This window comes from Tasmannia lanceolata, unplaced genomic scaffold (genome assembly GCF_043159265.1).
Source record: "Tasmannia lanceolata isolate RefF3 unplaced genomic scaffold, GAP_Taslan_0.1 ptg000018l, whole genome shotgun sequence".
Classification (NCBI taxonomy): Eukaryota; Viridiplantae; Streptophyta; class Magnoliopsida; order Canellales; family Winteraceae; genus Tasmannia; species Tasmannia lanceolata.
The window spans coordinates 7,658,260-7,683,484 of NW_027518695.1; the positions used below are offsets into that span (position 1 = coordinate 7,658,260).

Consider the following 25,225-nt stretch of genomic DNA (forward strand, 5'->3'; position numbering starts at 1 on the left):
TCCCAGCCGTTGATTTTTCGAGTCTGTTTGGAATGTCCGATCTGAAACCCTAGATCGATAAAAACCCTACCTTTTCATGCATCACGTTCTCTCTCTCTTTCGTTTTAGGGCAAAAGCGGTGCTCTACCTTCTCCCCAAAGATCTCTCGCTGATCTGCGCTTCTCGATCGCCATGTCTCAGGTATTCATATTTTTCGTTGAATATCTCCATTTTCTTAGCACTCGAAGGTTTTTGATCTGTTTGTTCATCTACTAAACTAGTCTTTCGTGTTATTATTGATGTTCCGATCATCGATTGATGGTTATTTTACACGATTTTTCTCTTACAAATCTCTGCACAACATTCAGCATGCTAGGGTTTCCTTTTTTTATGGTTTTTTTTAATTATCTGTTCATCTCTGTTGCTGTATATGCCGTTTTTGTGTTTTTGACGATGTTGTTAAATCTCATGCTCGCATTTCTCAGAGTTCGTGTTTGTTAGGGTTTGAGCTTATTTTTTTCAATTTTTTCTGTTCTTTTGCTTTTCCTCGTACCATTCGTCGAATGATATATAAAATTATTATTATTTTTCAGATCAATAGTTTCACAAATAGGGAACTTTTTTTTTTTTTTATCTGCATAGTTACTGGATCTCATTCTACGCATCAAGATTTTGATAAGAAATCAGTACCTTGAGATTTTTGTGGAACCATGGATCTCATCATGTGAGCATTTTTGTATCCTGTTGTCTGTGAAATTTTAGTGTTTTTATGAATTTTAATCACACAAAGGGATTTTCTTTTCCTTTATTGATCAACACGACAAAGAGGACTAAACTGAGTGAGATATGTCTTTTCGCTACTCATTAGCTCCTGGAAAAGTTAGTTTCTGTACAAATTTCAACAGGTTTGCGGTTTTACTCATTATTGATTAATGATGGCATGTTTGGTTATAAATATCGCAACATTTCCTATTTTTCTATCATTTGTCCATCATTGCATCATGAGCTTGTTGAAAATATAGGTTATTTCAAGCAATTTGTGCGTTGTATACGCTTTTCTATAACATTATTTTTCTAATTCTGCGAGTACTTTTGTTATTAAAGGTAATTAAAGGTACTTTAAGTCATTCAATGTTGTTGGTCAGGTTTGCAGTTTTTTGTCTCTCCGTCATGTATTCATTTCATCTTTATCATTTTCCATGTTTTCTTTCACACAAACTGTGTGTCCATCAATGTTGCAAGGTCAAGGGCACACATTTCATCCTTGCCCATCCATCAGTTTTAAGGTTTCCTTCTTTTGACTGCTCATAATAAAGTTTAATTTGACATGCGGATCCCATTCGAATTTGGTACCGCAACTTGGTCGAAATGGGGTTCTACCAGGAAATAGTGGGTTTTGAGTTTTCATTAATTGTTACTGCTTGAGCCCCCTGGAATGGAATGAGATAGGAATCTTTGGAGATCTTTCCTCTCCGCTTACTTGTAACGGGATTTCCCTTAGTAGTAGACTTCTTATGAACGGCATAATTGTCCTATTTCGTCCTCTATTTTTGAAGAAATTTACTTAAGAGGCCGAGAACCGAGGAAAACCTAGTTTTTCGCTGTCCTTGATGTTTCTTCTAATCCTAATAACCCAAATCATGACCCCCATCACTCGAAGTAATCACACACTCTTGCTCCTCTATCGGTTGCTGGAAGAAACGAGTTCGAATGCATCGCACAAGCGGGGCTCCCCTATCCATAGACCTACCTAAAATCTTGTCATATCCCCTCTCCCTTTTGGATAAGGCTAAAGAACGTAGTGTTCATTTCCTTACCCAACCTTCCTCTATTGTGGAATTTTGTCATGAAGGCCAAGACATCCCCTTTGATTTTATTTTTTTTAATGGTAACACATTTCATTAAAAAAGACCGAGATGGTCAGTACAAAACCAGCAAGAAAGATAGAAAGATACAAAGAGGATATAAAGAAACAAAACAAAAACTCAAGAGGGAAGGAAATTGAACAATGCAAGATTTTCTTTGGAAACACCTTTCCTAGCAAGACGATCGGCCACTTCATTGGCTGCTTTGCGAACATCCCTGAAAGAAGTGGAGGAGGAGGCCAATCAGTCAAAAATCTCGTCAAAGAAAACATCAAACCTCCGCGGTTGCTTTTGGGAACCTTTAAGCCATCTAAGAACATTTAGGGAATCCCCTTCTACTACCATCGAGTCCAGAAGGTCTTTGTCCAAAAGCTTAAACCCTTGATAAACCATACAAACCTCCGCCTCCACCGCGTTGGCAATTCCGATGGGCCCCACAAAAGCCCAAATCACCTCACCTCTCACTTTCTTCATGACCCGACCAATACCCGAGGGACCTGGGTTCCCAAGACTAGAACCATCAAAATTAAACATCAAAAAACGGGGAGGAAGAGGTCCCACGCTTGAGACATCATCTTTGATTATCTCCCAATACTTTGTGTAGAATGCCATTACGAACCTATCTGGACCTGGCGCTTTATCTTTCTTCATCTCCAAGACTGTTTCTCTGACTACTACTTTCTGGAATTCCTTCTCCAACCACTTCCATTGATCTTCCATGACAAGCTTTACTTAAAGCTAAGCCCTCCAAGCTCCGGTCTCCAAACATACTCCGAAGCCATTTTGGTAGAATGCTTGAAGTACTGTTTCCACAAATTATTGTACTTTTTTAGCCATACATTCGTTTTTTATTCTTATCATATTTTGTCCTTTTCACTTTTGCAGTAATTGATTCTGTGGCGATTTGTGTTATTCTTCAATTTTGTAACTTTTTCCAATTTCCAGTGACTATTCATTGTGATTTTACACCAATCAATTATTTTACACTACTCTAATCTCCTACTTCAATGGTTTTACAGTACTCTGCATCGTAGATGGTTGCGCCCCCCCCCCCCCCCCCCCCTCTCACCCAAACTATTAATTTCTTCTGCCGTCTTTTCTTTTAATTGTTTGATGATTCCTCTACTGCGTTGCTGCTGTATTTCACTCCTTATGTTTATCGTGGAAAGATTGCTTAGCTTTAACGTGTTATGTTGGAGGAATGATTGATTTCTCTTCTGTGCAGGTGGATAACCGAAACTCTTCAACGGCCAAACGTGCTCGAACTGATGGTGCACCCCTTTCTTCATTTTATCAAATGCTCTTTGTTACACCTTGTGATTATTTCCCATGTGTTGCCTGCTGTTTTCTCTTTTCGCTATTATTCGGGGTCATTGGTCAAAAACAATATGTACATTGTAACATGAAGCTGAAATGACTAAGTTTAAAAACGGCTGTTAGAGGAGTGAACTCATGAAATACTAATAAGAGGTTTCAAGAGAAGGAAAATGACCTTACTGAAACATAACGATCCCTGAAAAAATCGGTGGGCAGGAACTTAATGAAGAGGATAAAATGAAATAAACTTAAATGAGAAAGACTTTGGTTAGCTTTGCCTCAATATGGTTCTTTCTTAGAATGAATTTTACATTTTAGCCTTCTAATTTTGCATTCCAAGTTTTAAATTCTCAATAAGTAGAAAGGATTTTTTTCCATCTTGGGTAACTAGCTGCTTTTCTAACTGTATTTTCCAAAATATTAGCAAATTATATATTTTTCCTAGTCATTTCTTTCTTTGTTCTTTTAAGGAGCAAAAGACTTTACTTTTTTTTGGCATTTATATCACAGGGTAATAAACAAAGTGCTCATTGGCCTGAATGAATTGACAAATGCCGCCTACATAACTTGTTTTGAATTGAGTGAAGCACCACTTCAAATAGCCTTATTTTATGTACTTAATGCCTCATTGTATGCCATATTTGTACTTAATGCGCAGTCTAAAGGATGTGGGCACATGATGTTTATGTTACTCAGAAGTGCTTTGGCTTGTACGGTTTCATCAGCCATATCCTATTGCTATCTGTCCTAGTATCTGGTCCTCCACGTCATCGTGGACCCCCCCCCCCCCCCCCCAAACCCAACCCACGCGGAGTTGAGTCCCTTTTGCCTTGGCTGTGTTCTGCGTTTTGCCCTACAAATTCAATAAAAACTCCTTCGACTCTCCCGAATTATGACAGCGCTTGTATGTTTTCATCAGACATATCTATCTGTCCTAGTATCTGGTTGCTGTATTCATAGTTTTAAAACTCCTCTGCATCACCCCCCCGTGTTCCGCGTTTTGCCCTACAAATTCAAGAGAAACCCCTTTGACTGTCGAATTATAACCACGTCGACCGCATTACACGTTGCATCCGTGTTTTTAAACACTGGCTATATTCATCACTTCCGAGCTTACAGCTGCTTCAGCATTATCTAGTTATTGAATATTAGGTGGATATTTTTTGTAGGGACTGGTATAAACACTCTTAAAATGAGGCATGGAAAACAATGTCAATTTGTCCTATATGTAAAAACTTAAAAGCAAATCAGTTTGGCATCAATGCCAGTTTTTTTTAATATTAAAATGTATGAAATGGTGATTTTTTTTAATGGTGTTTGACATGGTGATGTATAAAGAGATCTAGGTTTCTCTTATAGTTTTTCTTCGTGTTGGTAGATTTCTTACTTATTGGCCTCCATTCATTTCTTAAGGTTTTCATATGCTTTTGTTTATTATAGGTAGTCGTCGTGAAGATGATTGGACATGCCCTAGCTGTGGCAATGTCAATTTCTCATTCAGAACAACCTGCAATATGCGTAATTGTACCCAGTCCAGACCAGCTGATCATTTCTCTGTAAGTTGTTTATTGATTTGTATTGACTGAGTAAGCATATCCAGATCATATTAAGGTCCACCATCCCATTTATACTGCACAGAAATTTTACCAATGAGTCATCTGGCTACCTCTGTTTTTATTTTCTGATCCCATTTTAGAATCTCTTGTTATCTGATATGGAATAAATATTTGATTCATATGCCCAGGGTGTTGATTGACACTGCTATTTGTATCAGTAGCAAGAACTAGATTGGGATGAAGCTATGTTGTGGTTACTATACTTTGACTGGCGAGTTGCCTGCTTTGTTTGGTGCTAGTTAGCTGTTTTGTTTTTCCTTTTTGCTTTTTTTTTTCTTCTGAAAATGATGCTAGTTAGCTGTCTCACAGATTTTAAATTAAGAACTAAGAACTTCTATAGAACCATTAAAAAAAAAAAAAAAACTTAGAACTTTTATAGAAAATTCATGAGTAGGGCAGCATATTCCGGACTTGGGTTTAATTGATGTTACATGCATCCTGTTCTGATGTTTGTTGTTTGGCCACAATGATTACTGTTATTGGAACATTTTACTCATTTATTTTGATAGTATGTTTTTAGTTTTTCAGCCTTTTTTTAATTCTTTTTACAACTCACTGCTTATGGTTATAGGGGGGATTTATGCAAAAGCAAATTGGAATTATACAAAAACTTGTGGATCATACACAACGATTGATGTTTTGTTTGAGGGTGGTGTGATGTAGATTTTCATATTGGAGCATGCATATCATCGGGTGGTCTTCTTTTCATTACGATTTGGGGGATCTGGAAGGATATGTTTGATGGGGTATTTTAAATGGCATATTTTAATGGTTTTGGGTACAATTGAATGATAAGTGATCTGTTGTGTGGATTACTGTAAAACCTTGTTCAGGTAACTCAAGGTTCTGTGGCATGATATGCGCAAGTTGTAAGTTTGGGACCCACGCTGTAGTTTCTTTCTTTCTTTTTTTTCTTCTTTTTTTTGGGAAATGGACCCACGCTGTAGTTGTGTTTCAGCTTCTTGCACGTGTACGCCATCATGATGCTTATATAAGTTTTATATAAAGGGTTTGTTATTTTCTATTTCCAATCTGTTCCTTGATTTATAAATTTCCGAGTGTTGTTACTATTTTTAGCATAATGCTAGGTTGTTTTGCATATTCCCCTTCCCCTGATTTTTATTTATTTGCTCTTTCCAGAAATCTGCTGCAAAGCCTCAAGTTCCTCAGAGTTACTCTTCATCAGCTGCTTATTTGGGTTCTGGTACTCCCTCTTCCATGTACCTTAGCGCCCCACCATACGGCTCTTCTCTCTTTAATAGATCGCCATTGCCGCCACCCTATGATCTCCCATTTTCCGGAGGCACGGGATATCATTACGACTATGGCAGCCGGCTTTCTGTAGGCAGCCCTTACGGTCCGCTCCATATGTCTGGACCATCACCTTATTCCAGTGGATCTATGTTGGGAGCCGGTATTTTTTTTTTTAATTGCTTTCCTGCTATGCCAACTGAACATTTGTACATATGCCTCATTAAAAAAAAAATTGTACACATCGCTTTTTTTCATCAAATAGTTTATTTGTACTAGAGCTGTGGAATTATAGGATGATGCTAGTTGTGCTGCTGTTATTAGTTTGGTACTTTATGCTAACTAATGAACGGTCTCCAGGTGGGATGTACGGCATACCCCCTCTAATGGACAGATATGGCTTGGGACTGCCCATGGGTCAAGCTGCCATGGTATGTGATAGAGTGCATTTGACTTGTAATGAGTGAAATTATGCTCTCTTTTTTCTCCTTTTTTTTTTGTGCTTTTGCTATAGTACCTCTATGTTGAAAATAAAAAATTCCTGTGAATGCTTGGGGCTTTTCTGTCATGCGGATACCATGTTTAAATCCTTTCAATTAATCATTCTGTTTTTTTTTGTCAACACAAAACTCATGGTTAAAAACTATGTTGTAGGGAGCACGACCTGGAGTTTTTATGGATGAAAACCATCAAAAAAAGGCTGCAGGTATACTTGGACTGATTTTTTTGTGAACTATGCTTCTGTCTATACCCCTTTATACAGTGTAGCGTTATTTAGACACTAAATTTGGTGACTTTGTTATATTTCTTTGCATATTTACCTTTTTAGATGCAGGGCGTGATAGTGACTGGACCTGCCCCAATTGTGGGAATCTGAACTTTTCATTTAGAACAGTGTGTAACATGAGGAAGTGCAATACACCAAAGCCTGGAACCCAGGTTTGAGCTTCTTAGTGTGTTATTTAGTTTATTGATGGTACGATGATAATTTTAATCTATTTCTTTTGACTGGTGTTGATTATTGTTTCAATGAAGGGCTCTAGTTTGATTCGACTTGAAACTCTTCCCTACTATTCAATTGAGTTTTTCCTATAAAATAGAATGTATGTCAGTTTAAAGATTTAGATCTAAATATCCACACACAATTGAGCGCAGTCACTGAATGTCACATAACCTGCAAATTGGCAATTAAGGTCTTGGAATGGTGTTAGATTTGAGATTGAATCGCCCAATCCTTTAAATACTTAAAAAAACTGATTGAACAAGAATTAACTTTTTGGTTGCTTGTCTTTTTATGGGGGGAGAAAAGGCAAAAACTGATTAAGTCAAATGGTAATGTACTCGATCTAATTTTCCTTGTGTTTTTTAAAAAAGAAGATATATCAAGTACAATTGACTTGTTTGGTGTTTTGAAATTTTGATCTGAGTTTCTAAGTGATATTTTTCGTGTCATGACAGCTTCGTAATTGGTATGAAGTTTCCGTGTTCTTTAGGTTAGAATTATTCTGTATTGGCAGACAGTGACTGTTAGGATCAATCCCACCAAAAAAAATTCTGTCGTACATGGGGACCTGCATGTGAATTCAAGACAGTTGATCATGTAGACCATGAGGCAATCCACATGTTTCTGGCCCCATGCCGAACAGAGATCCCATCCATAATTATAAAGGCCTACAAATAAATGGTTTATCTTGTATTGGTGGAACCTTAAATGAGGCTTGATGGATCAAGTGTTTAGGATCATTCAATCATGGTGGGGTCAGCTGAAGGCGGCCAAACTTGTGGCTGGTTGGATCAATGGACCGATCACATCCACTTGAGGCACTGTTGGGGCCAAAAAGTGGTTGTACGAAAGAGAATAACAGACCGTCACTTTATCAATTTTTCTTAGAATTATTACTCTATTACGATTTGTCATAACTTACATTCTGTATTCTATTTGTTCTTATGAGAAATTTTTGTTCATTGGACAGGCACCAAAATCTGAGAATTCGAAAGGATCCAGTAAGTTCCATTCTTTGAGATGCAGTTTTTATGTTGGTTGGATATCACAAGTTTGATCTGTTACTCCGGTTGTGTTTGCAGAACCAAAAATGCCGGAAGGGAGCTGGAAGTGCGAGCAGTGTAATAACATAAACTATCCATTCCGAACCAAGTGCAACCGGCAGAACTGCGGTGCAGAGAAACCTTCAGAGGCGAACAACTCCCCAGGGCCAGCAACTGATGAGGATGATCAGGTTTGTTCCCAGGAATATTTTGTTTATTCATCCTTCTACCCGAAAGTACCATTTTATGTTCCATCTCCTTGTATGCTTGACAAGCTCAATAAAAATATGTACCCACATGTTTTTTCCCTTACTCCTACTTTCTTGCAAGATTTGTCCTTTTTAGTTCTGTATAGTGAATTAATATTTTCTATACATTGTAGTGCATCCATTGATTTTCCGTCATTGTCTAATGTTCCAGTGAGTACTAGAACTCTTTTGAGGGTTGAGAAGGTCCAGAGTCATCGTCGGCGTCGCACACATATGGGTGTCTGAAAAAGTCAGTCGTGTGTGGTCATGTTGCGGCCGTTGTCCAGTTACTACTCTGCGTTCTCTCGATCAGTGTCAAGTCCTCATATTAGCAGCAACCCTATTATGCCTGTTTGCTACTGGGATATTCGGCATTTATGGTCTTTATGGATTTTTTTTGTTGGAACTGGTTGTGTGTCGGCCAGTCTGATTCGACAATATTTTACAGGGTGGTTCTCTTGGATTTCTTTAAGGTGGGCTTTTTTTGCCTTCTGGATTTAAATCCTGTCTATTTTAGTAGGTATGTTACTTAGACCCATTGATATGAGCATTCCTGGTTAATGGTTATAGACAGAGCTTGTGGGGACACCGAATCTTCTAGCCTGGACTCTTCTGGTTTTCATTTAGTTAGACTTCCCTCTTGTTTCAGTTCCAAAAAAGTATGTTTTTTAAATGTTCTGGTGGATTCGAGCTAGGATATCTGGGAGTTCAATATTTCAACTTCATTATTGGGTTTTCGTCTGGTTGAACTCATTAGAATAGAAAGAAAGTCTGGTTTAATATTTTACGTGGTTGGCATTTAGTATGATATTTGAAGTTAAATGTTCTTTGCAGTTGTCAGTTTAGTGGCAAACGAATGTTGGTTTTTGCTTTGAAGTGTATACATTTTTTGACAAGGCTTGTCATTGTTCAGTTCTGGTTGTGTAATCTGAAGCCAAATCTTATGATCTCTGCCAAGACAGTTGACTTTGGGTTTCTTCTTATGTTGCAGCTTAAACTCCATATCATTAATCTTTTGAAATCAGATGTCTAATTCTAATGCGTGGAGTCTAAACCCTGTACTTTCAACCCTAAAGTGTTAAGTTCCTTACCTCTGAAACATTCTTCTCTAATACTTTTACCTGCCGAAACCCTAATGTTTTAACCTAGTGCCATGATTTTTTCTTTAAAACTTCAGCTCTTAACCATATTGCAGTCTAAGTTAATCCATTTGAGACAGCATCTGCCTTCAGTTTCTGATGTGTGATGATTCTGTTTTACATTCCCCCATAATTCGAGGTAATATCTATAAGTTTTAATCTTGATCTGTGGAGAGATATTGTCATCTTTTTGAAGAACACACTATTTGAGGTGCAGTGTCCCATGATCACGTCGAGGTGAAAGATGATACCGAGTTACCAACCAACTTGAAGCAACGAATCATTTTTGTCTACCTTTTTCTCTTTTTTTCTATACAAATTAGGGTTAAATCATCCTTTCTGGGCTTAGACCTGAGGGTCTGATGAAAATCCAAGTGATTCTGTTCATATCCTCCTTGGAAATTCGTGAATCAACCAGAAATTTCGTGCTGCTGTCTCAGGAAGTTTTCCTTATTCCCCTGTTATTTAAATGCAACTCCTAAATGGCCATTAAAATATAAGAATATCAACCATGGCCAATTGTTTTCTGATAACGTTTCCTATATGGGTCCGTTTGGATGGCGGAGGATGGTCAGAAATGGAAAGTAAATGTGGTGGCTGACAGGGAAAGAATAGGAATTGGAAATTAAGTGGAATCGAAAAATCGGGGAAAACAGCCGATTCCAAGGACTCTTTGGCATACAAGGAAAGCAGGTGAGAGTCCTGACCAAATGGGAAAGAAATCTCAGTTCATAAAACGGGAAAGGAACCCAAAACGCTGAGATTTGGGGCCATGATTATGGTTTTTCGACCAAGTTGGCAAAATAAATTGGAAAGAAACCCTGAAATCTCTGTTGCAAATCGAGCAAGCTATTAACAGCTCTGGTTGCACAGTTGCCGCCAACATTTCTGGGGACATGGTTGCAGATAGTTTTGAGGACAGAGGAGGCAATGGCATAGGTAGAAGAGGAGGAAGTTGTCTGGCAAGTGGCCGAATATTATCTGGCGAGATGCTCCTGGAGGAATGATGTACATTAGCTGGTGATGGGAATGCTCCCAAAGACATGATGCGCATTAGCCGGTGATGGGCTTATTTGGGTGATGGTCACAAGGGTAAAATGAGAGGCTAGAGAGAGAGAGAGAGAGAGAGAGAGAGAGAGAGAGAGAGAGAGAGAGAGAGTCCCACCTTTTCCTCTCAGAATGAGGAACAAATTTTTCCGAAAGGGCAACCACGTCAGCCGACAAGAGAGAGACAGGGAACTTTGCCTTCATTGAAAAAACACTCTCCTTGGCATCCAAACAACCACGGAAACTTGCCAACGGTCATATTACGGACAGAAACAAGCTATTTTCCAACTACTTCTCTGCTCTTAGTGGTATCCAAACAGACCCATTGGGTGGGATTCATAGCAATTGTAGCTTTGGTCTTTCACAGACTTAGCTCGAATAAAGTAATGCGACTGTAAGATAAATAGATATTTTGTAACCCAAAGCAGCTGTGATTAATTAGATCTGGAGTGGAATTGGCTTCACAATTGTTAATTTTTGGCAAGATGGGGATTCTTGTTTTCTATTAAAAAAAAGTAGAGGGGGGAATGTTGTCAGTTTCATTTGTTGTCGTCAAGTGTTTGGCCAGAGATGGCTCCCTGTGGGGCTGTATCTCTAATTCTCTGCTTCCTGTTCAGCTGGAAAATTGCTTGGATTTGTTTTTCCTTTATGCAGAGATGATGCATCAGTCCAACTCTTGTTTTCTGGGGTCATCTATGGTGTTGTTGGTGTGATGAACTGATTTGCAGTTAAGCGGTGTGTGTTTGTGTGTTCTGCTTCATAGTTTTGAAGTAATAATCTGCAGTCAGGGTAAGGAGTATATGTTGTCACGAGGATCGCCTTTATTGACTCCATATGTGCTAGTTATGTTTCTGATTTTGGAAGATTTTCCCAGATCGAGTTTTTTTTTTTCTAATGCATGTCCTAGGTTTGCTTGTTATAAAAGTTCTATTCATGAATCTCGTAGTAGCTACTTTTTTAATACTGCCAAAGACCTGAATACTTGATACCAAAAATGTCTTTTGCTTGTTCGCCCTTGGATGGAGCCCTTGATCGGAGTTGCTCCCTCGCTTTCTTTTCTCTTCATTCAAATTTGATTTGGTTTTGCTCGATAAATGAAGAGAAGGGATGGGGAAGAGGAGATGAAGAAGGAATTGGAGAAGAGGTAGTAGGGAGAGGGGGAGAATGCTTATATTCAGGAAACTTAGTATGGTCAAAGACGATGCCTCTGGTATCTTGGTTAAGTTTCTTTACAAAACATCTCTCGTTCAAAAAGCATGTCTCCTTTCTTGGGCTTTGCAGGGGAAGCTATCGAGAGAGAAAGACAGGAATCAGAGACATACGTTGTCTAAGAGAGGTTTTGCATAATATAGTCTTGGTTATAGGGTAAAAAGGACTGGCGAAAAGCCTTCAAATGCTTATGAAAACTTGGGAAATTTTGGTTTTCCGTTCTCAAATTCTCTGGTTTTTTCATTTGCTCGTTGAGCCATTAGCAGCTAAAATATTGAAGCTTATGTGGTGCTTGCATTTACCTTTTTTTTTTCCTCGCCAGAATGATTCTAGCATTTACCTATTTGGAAAAATGTGAAAATGTTAAACCCGTTTTTTTCTTTTTCTATCAACATTGACTAACTTTGTGGTATGCACCCATTAATGTTCTTCAAAATTTTAAACCACTTCTTTGAGATTTTCAGAAAAGATCTTCATTTCAATAAATATTGGGTCTTCACTTTGGGTTTTGTTACCCGCACTCGTTAAGGTGCATTGAAAATGTAAATCTACAATAAATTTACATAGGGATTAAGAGTTTTACATGGTTTTTGAGTCTTTTTTTCTCAAATAATGTGTAGATTTACATTTCCAATGCACCTTAAGGAGTACCTCGGGGCACTTGTTAACAAGGGAAATTATATGATGCCCGACCCTTGATTTGCGATGCAGCAAAAAGTCAAAAAAGACGGGTTTTGCTTGAATGCAAGACGGGTTTTGCTTGAATGCAAATCAAGGGTGAAGGGGTTCTCTCTCTCTCTCTCTCTCTCTCTCTCTCTCTCTCTCTCTCTCTGCCGTTGTTGTTTTGATGGTCGAGCACTATAGAAGTTCTTTGTTAACAAAACCCTTAAATATTTTCAAATTTTCTTTTTGTTTCAAGTGTTTATATTTCTGTTTAATACAGGAATCAGGTGGCCCAATAAATTCTTCCATATAATCTGTATTAGTTTTAATTCTGCCCCATCTGCTTATTTAAACCAAATGCCTGAATAGGCATTGAATGCCGATTCTGATTCCTGATTTTAGAACTGAAGACCCTGTTTGGAAAAAAAATTCTTGTGCAGATATTGTCTTTCCATGATTTATGGGGAATGGATATGATTAGGGTCACTTTTTAGGATATTTGTCATAAATTGGATGCCCCTCGTAAGTAAAAAATCAACAGGATTGGTTCACGTAATAATTTTTAGAAGTAGGCACATTTAGAAATTAGGGATTTGCTAGCGTCCATCGCAGAAGGCATTAAATGAAGACAAAAGCTACTGAAAAGTGAGTAGCTGCTGTTCTTGTTGCATCAATCTTCAAGATGTAGCCTTATCTTGCATTGATGTATTGCGAAGATTAGGGCGGATGTTAGCTTGGGGAGGGGTGTCACCTTGATCAACTAAAAATCAAGTTTTTAAATGCAAAATAAGCCTTTATTTGGTTTAAATAATGGGTAATTTGGTCATTTGACAAGGATAAATTTTGGCCGTTGGATAAAGACGTATTTAGGGCCATTGGATGAAATAATGAGTTAGCTGATGTCACCAAGATTTGTATACATAAAAAAACTTCCAACTGTTTCTGCATCAATCTTCCCATAGAATTGATTCCACATGGAAACAATCCGTGTCCATTCGGAAACGATGGAATCAATGGCTGGAATTGCAATTCTAAAGCTTTTGGACACCAAAATTGATCCATCTCAGTCCCCTCCTTATACTATCCAAGCCAAATTTCTCAAAAAAGGAGGAATTTGGCTTGGAAAACTCTGCCTTCTCTCTCTCTCTCTCTCTCTCTCTCTCTCCCCTCATTCTCATTCTTTATTGGTAATGACACCCCCCCCCATCCCACCGCTCTAGGAGGTTGGCAACCAAACACTACTGAGGTTAATCAAATGTTCGTCTCATCCCTATTGACTACTTATACCACTAATCTACAAGGACTTCCTGCATCGAAACAGAGATTGGTGTGGATTATTCTACAAGTGGAGTCCTACCTGTTAATTCATTTTCTCATCTCTTGCTGCTTCTATTTCCTGAAGGGAGATGATAAATTTGCACCCTGTAGGATAATTCGCAACCCCTTATAACGTGAATTGTGGCACTTTCAACGCTTTTTGATGTCAAATGACGTTAAAAGGGGTGTGAATTTATCATCAACCTTTCCAGAAATGTAAACATAGATTCCCATCTTGACTCTCTTTTTACAGTGATGGCAGAGCTTTTAACCATGCATTTGCAGTTCTTAATCTCTTCAGACTTGAAAAGAAGCAAACCTTCTGTCTTACACTGCGGAAAAGTAAGACTGAGCAGTCTTCTTTCCATTGAAAAAACCATACTTATTGTACAAAAAACTTTCAAGCCTACTTGAGATACGGCTAAAGGTTTTCATTCAGCATAATGTCTGAATCCTCAAAAAACCATGATTTAAAAGAGGTATACCACAATTCACAGTATCATTTGCAAGAAAAAAAAGGGAGAAAAAACCCATGGAATCAGCCTTCGCAGTCCACTGGTTTCGACCGGAAACGAGAACTTCACTCCGGCAGTTTGCAAATTTGGCGAATCCTGCCGAGATATACCTGAAAAGTGGCGCTACCATTTCTCAGGTTGTAAGTTGATTTTGAAGAAATTAATACTAGAACAAAATGCCAGATACAATCACAAAAAATATATGGAGTAGGACGAAATTTTGTGCAAGTGAGTATCAATGTATGAGTCATGGTGCAAAAAAGTATGCCTTCTAACAAAATCTCACATTGATTGGGCACTTTGGATGAAAATAGTCTAGAAGGTTAAAAATATGTTTGGTTCAGTAAGGGATTTCTGTATTCACTGCTTTCTATTTCCGTAGTCAAAATCTCTGGTTCAGTAATTAGAGACAGGGACATATCCTATGTCCAGTGGAAGAAAAGAAGCAAGTACCAACGCATAAGGGTACCCCTATAATTATATAGCTCTGCTTATTCTACAGAAACTTCAGGTACAATCTCCTCCCATAGTAAATCTTTAGCTCAATCCGCTCAGGACCTCTCATCCGAAAAAGGTGAAGGGGAAGCAACCAACTGCTGTCCCTCAGTCATTTTCAACCTGATTCAAACGAATTACTAGAGGACTTTATATTGCTTTGCTCTTTGGCCTTCTCAGAAGCCGAGTCCAAAATCACATTTTTTTCTAAGCGATGTGGTGTCTATAAATTCTGTGGTTGTTAATGATTGTGCATCAAAACTGAAATAAGTGGTTCCTAAAAATAGCCCTAGCGTAATGTAATATCTATTGTTAGTGCCATTGTGAAAATCTTCTAAGCCTACGAGAAGTCTGAGGGAACTAGTCGATTTCGTCTTCTCCATCAACGATTCTAGGCACTGTTCAATTGAACCATAACACTTTCTCATGGTGGTTCTGTTGTGTCCGCCCCTTGTGATAACTATGAATGAGAAGGCTTGTGGTCCAAGTTGTCCAACTAAGGTCCTTGTTTGGTGGACCTTTATGTATTGCAGGAGATTTCAATGTTGTTAGGTGATGAGAAGAGATGTCTAGTGTTTCCAGCCTCTCTCCTGTGATGTCCAGGTTTTTAGGGTTTAGATCACGGCCTACACGACCTTCCACTTCAGGCTGAGTAATTTACTTGGTCAAGTCGTAAATCAGTTCCTGTCCTTTGCCGCATCTATAGGCTCCTTGTACGCCTAGAATGGGAAGAGATGTTCCCCTACTCCTCCAAAAGTATCCTTCCTCATCCAGTCTCCAGACTGCACCTGTACTCTACCATCCAACACTGAAGATGATCCGTGGTTGCCTACTCACTTCATATTTAAACAAATCTGGTTCACACAGTCTGAATACAGGCCTTCCGATGGAACTGGTGGAACTTTATTCACGTCAATGGTAATCCTAGCATAAACTGAAAATCTCACAGCTTCACTTTGAAAATGGAATAAGGACCACTAAGGCCTCGGTGATAGAAAACGACAAACTAAGAGAAACTGAGCAGTTTGAAAGGAGAGAGGAAGCAGCTTCTCTTTCAGAGCTAGATTGGGTTTCCTGGAATAAGCTAACGTCTGGGTTAAAATTAATGATCATGAAGGAATATTTTGGAGGCTATTGGCTTGAGATCATAACTGATGTTTCTTTCATCGTACTGCTACCTTCAAAGGCTAAAGGATAGTCCTTTTTTTTTTTTGAAAGATAACAATTTATTAATAGTTGCAATCGAATTACAACAACGGGGACATGACGTCCCACTAATGCAATACTAAACAGGAAAACAGGAAAAGACAGGTTAGAAAATTAGAAGTTAATGGGCCGACTGGACATGGATCTACGATGACTTGCCTCATATCTCTGTGAGTGATTTTTTTCTAATGCCAAAGCAACTCAGTTCAAAAAAGCATAAAAACAAGCAGCAGCTCACGACCTGAGATTCTCAACAACAAGATACATGACAAAAGCAAGAAAGAATTACACATCCTTGAGGCTAAAACTTATGTGAATGGTGTAAACCTCATTCTAGGAAATGAAGATTAACTAGAACACCCTTCTTTTTAAAACTGATAGGGTTCCTCATTTGTGAATATCAATCAAAGGGAGATGCAGGTGTTGCACCTTCCTCTCTCAGGTTTAGAAATGTGTCAGTGAAATGAATTCACAATCCAAGACCCTTTTCGGCAAATAAAGGCAGTTCTTCCATGGAATATAAAGGCAGACGACTGTCCGGGCATACTGTGCTCACTAGCCTTCAGATGGAAGGTTCGATCATCTGTTTCAAATACCAAAAAGGAACTCTTCCCCGTGTCAAGTAAGTATAGATGTATCTAAACCCAACTATGCCTAAATTTTTCAACTTGGTATCCTCCTAAACAGCACTATCGATGTCGGAAAAATGTATTGATTTATTCTCCATTATCAGAGAAGGCAGGTTTACATCATTCTTTCAGTCCTAAACATCATCTTACCAAAGCGAGCAATAAAAAAAGAAGAAAAGGAAGAGAACCCACTGACCTCGGCAATCACCACTTCCAGGCAGGAAAAAAAAAGATGATTAACCTCCAGCAATCAGTGCATATTATGGTTGGCAAAAAAAGCAGATTCATACGGTGTTTTAAATAGCTGAAACCCTTGAAACTGGCTTCCACTGCTCTGTAAGGCCAATGGTGCCACCCGTGATTCATATGGGTGCTGTTCGGCCTGCCAATACTCCGTACTAGCAAGTGGCAAGCCTTGATGCACCGAATGTATTGCAGTCTGAGCTGCACTCGTGTGGGTCACATGCACAAGCTGGTCAAGAGATGCAGATGCAGGGTTAGATGAACCCCAGGAATTAGTTGACAGAAGAGAGAGAGCACGCCGAACATCCGTTGATGCATCCAAGTTAGAAGCGTGCATAGATGCTTCCAGACCTGCAGCCGGCGATTGCATTATAATAGTAGCATAACATAAAGCAACTTAGAATGTAATAATTGCAGGAAATAAACAATATATATATATATATATATATATATATATATATATATATATATATATATATATATGAGAAAACGGTTCCTACACACATGTGTGGATAAGTTATCTACACACTAGCTTAAAATACAGTGGGGGCCACATTATTTGGGTGATCCAAACCATTAAATTTTTAAGGCCCTCACATAGATAGGGTGTCCACAAAAAATCAGATCCATAGGATCATCCTAACCATTCGAACTGTGGAGGCAAAAATTGGACATAATTTGTGAAGGTTTAAAGACACCCATTTTACCTCTACAAATCGTAGGGTTGGGATGATCCTATGGATCTGATTTTTTGTAGACACCCTATCTATGTGAGGGCCTTTAAAATGGATGGCTTGGATCACCCAAACAATGTAGGCCCCCACTGTATTTTAAGCTAGTGTGTAGAGAACTATCTACACATATGTGTAGGAACCGTTCTCTCATATATATATATATATATATATATATATATATATATATATATATATATATATATATGTGTGTGTGTGTGTGTGTGTGTGTGTGTAGGAACCGTTCTCTCATATATATATATATATATATATATATATATATATAGAGAGAGAGAGAGAGAGAGAGAGAATAGAGTTCCTGCGCTCGAGCACAGAAACGGCCGGGGGGGATCCTAACCATTCATTTGGAAGGCCCCATCATGGATGGGGGCCCTACCAAAAATCAGCTCCATTTGATCACCAATGGGTGTCCATTTGTGGGGCCAAAAATGGACAGATACTGTCTGTCCACAAATCTGTCCATTTTTTGCCCCACAAATGGACACCCTAAGGTGATCCAATGGAGCTGATTTTTAGTGGACACCCTACCCATGAAAGGGCCCATCAAATGAATGCTTTGGATCCCACCCAAAATGTGGCCCCACCCTGTTTCTGTGCTCGAGCGCAGGTAAGCCTATCTGCGCTCGAGCGCAGGAACTCTATTCTCATATATATATATATATATATATATATATATATATATATATATATATATATATATTCAAAGTACTTATGCATTTGATAGTTTCCAACAATAACAACGAGCCTTCTCCATTACGAGATATAACCTAGCCTAATACATCTTTGCAATTCTAATATTCTTGGCCCAATTAAAGGGCAATTACTAACCAAAACAAAAGGGATTGTTACCCTTTCCTGCACCCATTTTTAGCCGATGATAAATACACGTAAGATTCAAATTTCAAATAGTGCATTAATCTTCTCCTTATATACCCTAGATGCCATGATTTAAATTCATAAATTTCGAATGACAGATGATGGTGCTTCTTATTTATGTCTGTCCATGACAAAAAAGACCAAAATTTTTGAAATAAAATCAGATGATAAAAAAAGTTAACAATCTGTTGGCATTAACGAAAAAGTATGCCGGGCACAAGGCCAGAGGAAATGTGGCCATTTCTCAAATGTATACATAGCCTTTCTTTCATTTCAAAGATTTGAGAAAGTTGTCAACTTGGAAGCCTCATGGATATTGATGACCTAATTTTCTTTTCTGCTTTTTATGAAAGAAATGAGAAAAGTTTATCAAGTACTAGAAAAACTTGGACATGAAGCCGGAAAATCGCAATTAAGTGGTCAAGAAACTTAACTGGGTCCTTGACAAGCTTGAAAAATCTAGTTATAATTTATGCTTTTAAAACCCAAAGCCTCAACCGAGTATGTCTCAGTTTTGAGCCTGATTTGGACTCATGTGCAATTTGAGCCCAGTACAAGTTTCCTCATGAGTGTAAAATGCAGATACAGGAAGCAATGTTACCATATTTGAAAACTTCTTGAGGATCGAAGTTAAAATCATCCTGAAAAAAATGGGGGCTAAAACAGACCTTGATTGAGGGCATTGGCAGTGGTGCCCTTGAACGGAAAGAGCCTGTTGAAGTCATGATGAAGGGTAGGGATGGCGTTCGGCAGATCAACACTAGGCAAACGCAGCTGCCCATCAATGCCACCTGTTTTTGCAGTTCTTATCCAAGGCCCTTTTGGTTGTGCGAGCTTGAAGTTGCATGAGTCTTCCCAAGTAGGACTTGCAATAGGTCTCGCATGAACAACTGGGGCCCTGTTCAATGCAAGGTTCATCTGTTGCCTACCATCTGTGCAGGGAGAAATAATTGCAACAAAACAAATACAAGAAAACAGTTAAGGAGCTTATCCTAAACCACATGAAATTATATGCTATGGTCTGTAAGAAATATAATTTGTTGATGAATAAAGCTTCTATTTAGAGTTATGGAAGGAAATGGTCTTAAGTCACAAGAAACAAGTTTTGTGAAGTTTTTGGGATAATTTTTATTTTAAGTGGTTTTAATTCTAAGAATCCATGAATTAAAAAGGGTTCGGGACATGCTTGTACTTGAATTTCTGAAAACAGGCTTCGAAGTGTGTTCCAAGTCTCTCGGATATAAAAGGTCAGGGATTAAGATAAGCCTATGGCCTAAGTTAGGGTTATAAAGAGGTACACATACTGTAATAGTCTTTTAATATGTTGAATGAGATTTCTTCTTCTTTCATGTGATGCCTGAGATTTACAATATGGAAAGGTTATACAAGACACATTTGGTGTGATGCTACTAAATCAGTGAGTTTGGCCATGATGCTTTCTGAATGATATTAGGCTCGCAGCTGGACTGAACAAATTATTGCTGGAACTTTAAGATCATTCTTCTGATTTGATTATTATTTTAACTTATGAAACAGTTTCCTGCATCAATATGGGTGCTTCTGGAATTATTTGTTTATGCATTAGCAAATAAGGGATCAGAGTGTGTGGTGCACTCCAATTATCATGGACGCCTGATGAGATGAAATGTTGAAATTTTATAAACGAAGATAATACCAAAGAAGGTTCAAGTTAGATGTCAACTTAGCAGTATCCTTGCGTACTAGTGACAATCAAGTAACACAGAAATGCAGACTATCCAATCTGGTGCCTGTGCTCATCCATGCTCTTGCATGTAATGTTGTACATTGAAATCTCTTTGGAGCCATTGGGAATTAAAGAAACCTATCATAAGGCATGATGGTCAAGTTGCCCAAAAACAAAGCCTCCCTTGAGGTTTTGGAGGTACTGCAATGTCAAATACAGCCCTTCATGCTACTCCAATTTGAATCTACATGAATGGCCCATATTGGTTATATCATGGCAAAGACTTAAGGCAAAACTTCGCCTCATTTCAGTTACACCTTAAACTTGGACCAAATTTTGATTCTTTGATCGTTTTGGCAGAATTTAGACAGGTACTACCATACCAGTTGCTGACCACAAACAGAAAAGTACACATGCAGAGTTGATGAGCGGTGCAACTTCTGCTCATCTAGTAAAACTCAGTACTCTGAGGAAAAAAGAAGAAAACGAAAATTTCAGAAATGAAAACAATACCATAAAATGATGAAGAAAGCCTTGCAGTATTGAATGGCGTAGATTTTGGCGGCGGCTTGCGGCGACGTGCATTATGATCAGATAGACGTTTGCGACAGCTTCGCTTTTTCTCATCAAAGTCCGACAAATCATGGAACCTTCAAAATGGTCAAGCGTGTGTTACATTGATATCCTTGAAACAAAATAGAAATAATCTAGTCATAAGTTGAAAGACAAATGATATATTTTACTTGACAGGTCTTGTGACTAAGATGGGCTGTGTCAGTAAAACAAATCCTAAAACAACCGCTAACAAGATGCATCACTCAGCCACCAGATCATAATACATGTAAAAGAGGAAAAGGAATAAGAAAGGGATGAACTTCACATGGTAAACCAGAGCAAGTAAGAAACTAAATAGAGAAAATCAGTTTGATCATAAAGCTTTCTATAAACATTCATGACTATTGAAGAAGATTTACCTGCTACATTGTTGGCAAAACCGGCGTTCCTGACCGGCAACAACCACCTTTGGACATTTGGAATGGCTTCCACAGACTCTGTGCTTACGATGGTATTCTTTAGCTGTAGAGAGGTCGACATTACAACCTTCAACTTGGCAGCGTGGGGTCTGCATGCTCTGATATGATGCTCTAGACTTCTTTGCAGAATTAGTGGATGTCATAGGAATCACTGAGGTCTTAATGGTGTTCCCAGCACAAACATCTTCAAAGTATGTTCTCTTACCAAGCTTCAAACCAATCAGCGGTTCCCCGGGTCTAACCGATGCCATCGGCTCAGAAGAAGGTCCTGTGTCTTCCACCCTGACCAATTCTTTATTTTTGTGATGATCTTTAGGAAAGCCTTCGATTGCCTGAAATTTAAACTCGGACGCTTTGATTGCAGCCTTTGATGAAGAATCTACAGAGGCTGAGATTGAGCTCTTGGAGGAAGAGCCATTACCCAAATCAGACCCAGAAGCACCACCACCACCACCAGATGAATAAACAGACCCATTATCGATCCAACCTTCTCCCTCAATTCCCCAGTCCATTGGTTGAACCTGCTTGGAAGTCTCACTAACTTTCCCATTGAACACCAACAGATTCTCCCAATCCCAAAGTGAGGTAGTCTTTGCATTACACTCCATCACAGAAAAGACCCTCACATACGTAATTCACATGCTGTACTTCTACATAACAAGCGGATATACCAGTCTCCACGGTACAGTGCTAGATTCCGCAATCATAAACTTGGAAAAGAGGAGGAAACAGTTTCAACCTAGCAGGGATTCAAGAGGGAAATCCCATAGACAGAGAAATTCAGGAACTAAACAACAGATTCGTAGCTATAACCTAAGGATCTCTTCTTCTTTTTTTTGCAATGGTATCCTAAGGAACTCCTCTCCACTTCAATTCTAGACAGATCAAATACAAAGGTATAACAAGAGATGATGCAAGGACTTCGGATTGACAAATAAATGTAAAATCAAGATCCTACCTCAGAAGATAGAACATAAATAAAAAGACACACCTAAACATTGGTATCAATAACAGGGGCCAATTAAGCTTACCTCCAAAATCATATCATGAAAATGCAAGGTTCGTCCAATTCAGCAGCAAGACGGGCAGCAAATCCTTCTGATGACCCCCCCAAAAAAAAAAATTAGATCCCCTTGTTCCGTAAGCCTTCTATGAATACAAACATTAAACAGTTAAACCAAACTCCGTGGTTCAAATGATGCAGACAGACGAAGAATGAAAAACGACTGAGAAGAAAATCTGAACATAAAAAGCATCCCTTTCAACCCATCGACCCTTCTCCCGATTTCAACCTCTCCCTCTCTCCTCCAAAGTGAAATCACCTAACAGAGAGTAACATCCAAGTCCTAAGATACCCACATCTCAATTTTGTCGCACTGCCAATTTAGCCGAAACATCAACACAAAGCACATGAATCCAAAAGATCACCCATCTTGATTCCTATCTATGAATCTCTCCTGTGAGCCCCTGAGATAGTGACCAAAGGCTTATCGTTACCAGGAACGATTATACTAGTCCTAGTAATCTGCAGCTTTAAAATCCAATCCAAACATGCCAAGCTCTTCCTACTTTAAAAAAAAAAAAAACCTAGAGAGCTAATGAAAAGCTTCTTCAATGCTCCAAAATAATCATTTCCCCTTGTTTGACCCCTTTAATTTTTACGAATAGTTACAAACATACAACTACCTTTTTGTCCACAGAACTACTTTCTAGAATCAAAAACCCACTTTCACTCTTTCTAATGGGACCACCACCATTGATCACTGTTTCACTGTAGAAATTCACTTTCTCCAATTTTTAATCTTCTGCTTTTATAAACTTGTTTGGAAAAACCCTAGCAATAATCTCCAAGTATTAGAGATTTCCACGGATCAACCGACCTCCATGGCATTAAACTCTACAGCAAAACCCCATCTCCGATCCCTAAATACCTGAAAACTCTCGCCTTTTACCTCGAACAATTTGGTAGGCTTTTCTTGAGTCAGAATATTCAATCAAAACCATCTATTACTTGCAAAAGCATCCTTGTTCCCTGAAAGAAGACAATGATTTTCAACCTAAGAGGCTAAGACTATGGCGTCTCAACCTAATCCTATATTATACCAAGATTTTGTTTTTTTCCCCCTCAATAAAGACACAGATCGTTAACCTAAACCATCCAAAAAGAGGGGAAATCGATTTTTGGCCACTTTATGCACCTAATCCATCAATTAATCGCCATTAACTTGTTTCCGCGGGAGAAAAAAAACAAAATTTTTGCCCTAAAAAGCACCAAATCGCTTTCACACTCTCCACCTAATACATCAACAAATCATCAAAATTTTCTGCAAGAAACTGAAAATCTCCCGTTCTTTTATTTTTACAGAAGCTTTCACTTCATTGTCCAATGACCGAACGCCACGTTTTTTACCGTATTCTGAACTTCTGATCGCCTTCCTTGGTTCTGCACCAACAACAGAAAAGGTTGAAAAAGAAAAAGAAAAAGAGATTTTACCGCATCAGTAGTTTTCCTAAAAAAATCTCATTTTTCTTTTGTTTCTTTAGTTTTTTTCTAGGTTTTCTAAAATAAAAAGTGTATTTTACCTTATTTGAAGCTTTAAAACGATTTTTCAGGGGGTTTCAGCTAGACAAATCCGGATTTTTCTTCCCGCATTCGATCGAAATCCTGCGTATTTGCAGGGATTTCAGCTGAGAAAAAGGTCGAAAGGATAGAAAATTTTTACCGTATTTGAAGAGTTCGGAACGCATATCTAGGGATTTTCGGATTGCTGAAATTTTTTACCGCATTTGGAGTCTTTGGACGCCCTAGTAAATATTCTGGATTTTTATTAAGGAGATGATATTTTCACCCCCCTGCATTACGTGCACACCCCATTTACCACCTGATTTGAATTGAAAAGTAGGCAACTTCATGTCAAATCACGTTACATAGAGGGTGTGCAAGTGCTGCAGGGGTGAAAATATCATCTTTTTATTATCCTCTTTTAGAACTTGCAACAGGGTTAAAACAGAGTAAAAAAGGAGATGATTTTTTCACCCTCCGTAGGATTATGAGCCCCACTTGTAACGCGAGTTGACGTCAAAAAGCGTTAAAGTATGCCACATTCACATTAAATGGGGCGCATAATTCTACAGGGGGTGAAAAAAGTAAAAATCAGGAAAAACACCGAACTTATTAGAGAGAGAGAGAGAGAGAGATTTTACCTTTTAAAGGAGGGAGCAGTAGCCAAAGCGTGGAACGAGTGGAGAAGAGTGGAGGGAGAAAAAGGATCGGATGTTTGATATTTATAGAGGAGGATGAAAAAGGAAATGCCACTCCAGCAAATGCATCATTTTTCTCTGATATTTACGAAAATACCTATAGCAGCACTTTGCCTTTTTGCTCCACTTTTATTGCTTTTCAATCATTCGTCGCCAGATATGCACGTTGCCGAGTGGGGTATGAATACGATCCCACTTTCATTATCACATCGTATGAACGGTCAGGATCATCTTTTAACTCCACTCCTGGGTTATTCTTTGCAGATTAGATTATTTTTTTAGTTTATCTTATTCGCAATTGGGAGATTATGGCTACTTTGGAATCCATTAACCAAGGCTTTGTTTTTTCTTAAGCTTCATTGATCCATCTTTTAGTCATAAAATATCATCTTAGCCTTTGTTTGTTTTGGATTTTGATAAGAGATTGCCGGAGACCCAACCTGGACTCAAAATTAAGGCCCTGTTTGTTTTGGATATTGAGAACAGATTGTGAGTCCGAAGATGAATAATTTGCTAGGGAGATCATTTATGGGTACAGCCTATTTACGTTACGGCCCAACAAAATTAACTGTTTTGGATCATCCGATGCGGTGGCCCCACTGTACTTTTTGAAAAATACTGGATTTCATGCACATAAACATCCTATTTCTCCTTAAAGAAAACTCCACAAAAAAAAAAAAAAAAAATTGTTAGAGAAAGTTATCTTCTCATGTTTTTTTGTGCCCGTATAGACTCAGAGAGTACTCAGCGATCAACAGGGAGGAACACAAGCATTGGACTTACCTGGAATTTGCCTATGAGAATAGTGGTAA

General features: G+C 38.5%; 2 protein-coding genes across 4 annotated transcripts; one reads left to right on the forward strand and one right to left on the reverse strand.

Moving 5' to 3' along the window:
* Positions 1 to 68: 68 nt before the first annotated feature.
* Positions 69 to 8,908, forward strand: LOC143851076 (ranBP2-type zinc finger protein At1g67325-like). 2 transcript variants are annotated; one of them, XM_077360397.1, is made up of 10 exons: positions 69 to 180; positions 3,070 to 3,115; positions 4,602 to 4,717; positions 5,918 to 6,191; positions 6,389 to 6,459; positions 6,683 to 6,734; positions 6,858 to 6,967; positions 8,002 to 8,032; positions 8,114 to 8,265; positions 8,495 to 8,908. In XM_077360397.1, the coding sequence occupies exons 1-10, from the start codon at positions 172 to 174 to the stop codon at positions 8,495 to 8,497; spliced, it is 864 nt and encodes a 287-aa protein (XP_077216512.1). In that variant the 5' UTR covers positions 69 to 171; the 3' UTR covers positions 8,498 to 8,908. The 2 variants fall into 2 exon arrangements, with proteins under 2 accessions (XP_077216512.1, XP_077216513.1); XM_077360398.1 differs by having other exon boundaries at positions 6,864 to 6,967.
* Positions 8,909 to 14,007: 5,099 nt separating this feature from the next.
* LOC143849717 (squamosa promoter-binding-like protein 3) lies at positions 14,008 to 24,403 on the reverse strand. 2 transcript variants are annotated; one of them, XM_077358875.1, is made up of 6 exons: positions 24,357 to 24,403; positions 21,093 to 23,595; positions 20,632 to 20,768; positions 19,082 to 19,345; positions 16,739 to 17,136; positions 14,008 to 14,322 (listed from the first exon to the last, which is right to left on the reverse strand). In XM_077358875.1, the coding sequence occupies exons 2-5, from the start codon at positions 21,758 to 21,760 to the stop codon at positions 16,793 to 16,795; spliced, it is 1,413 nt and encodes a 470-aa protein (XP_077214990.1). In that variant the 5' UTR covers positions 21,761 to 23,595; positions 24,357 to 24,403; the 3' UTR covers positions 14,008 to 14,322; positions 16,739 to 16,792. The 2 variants fall into 2 exon arrangements, with proteins under 2 accessions (XP_077214990.1, XP_077214991.1); XM_077358876.1 differs by lacking the exon at positions 24,357 to 24,403 and adding an exon at positions 23,736 to 23,859.
* Between the last annotated feature and the right edge of the window lie 822 nt (positions 24,404 to 25,225).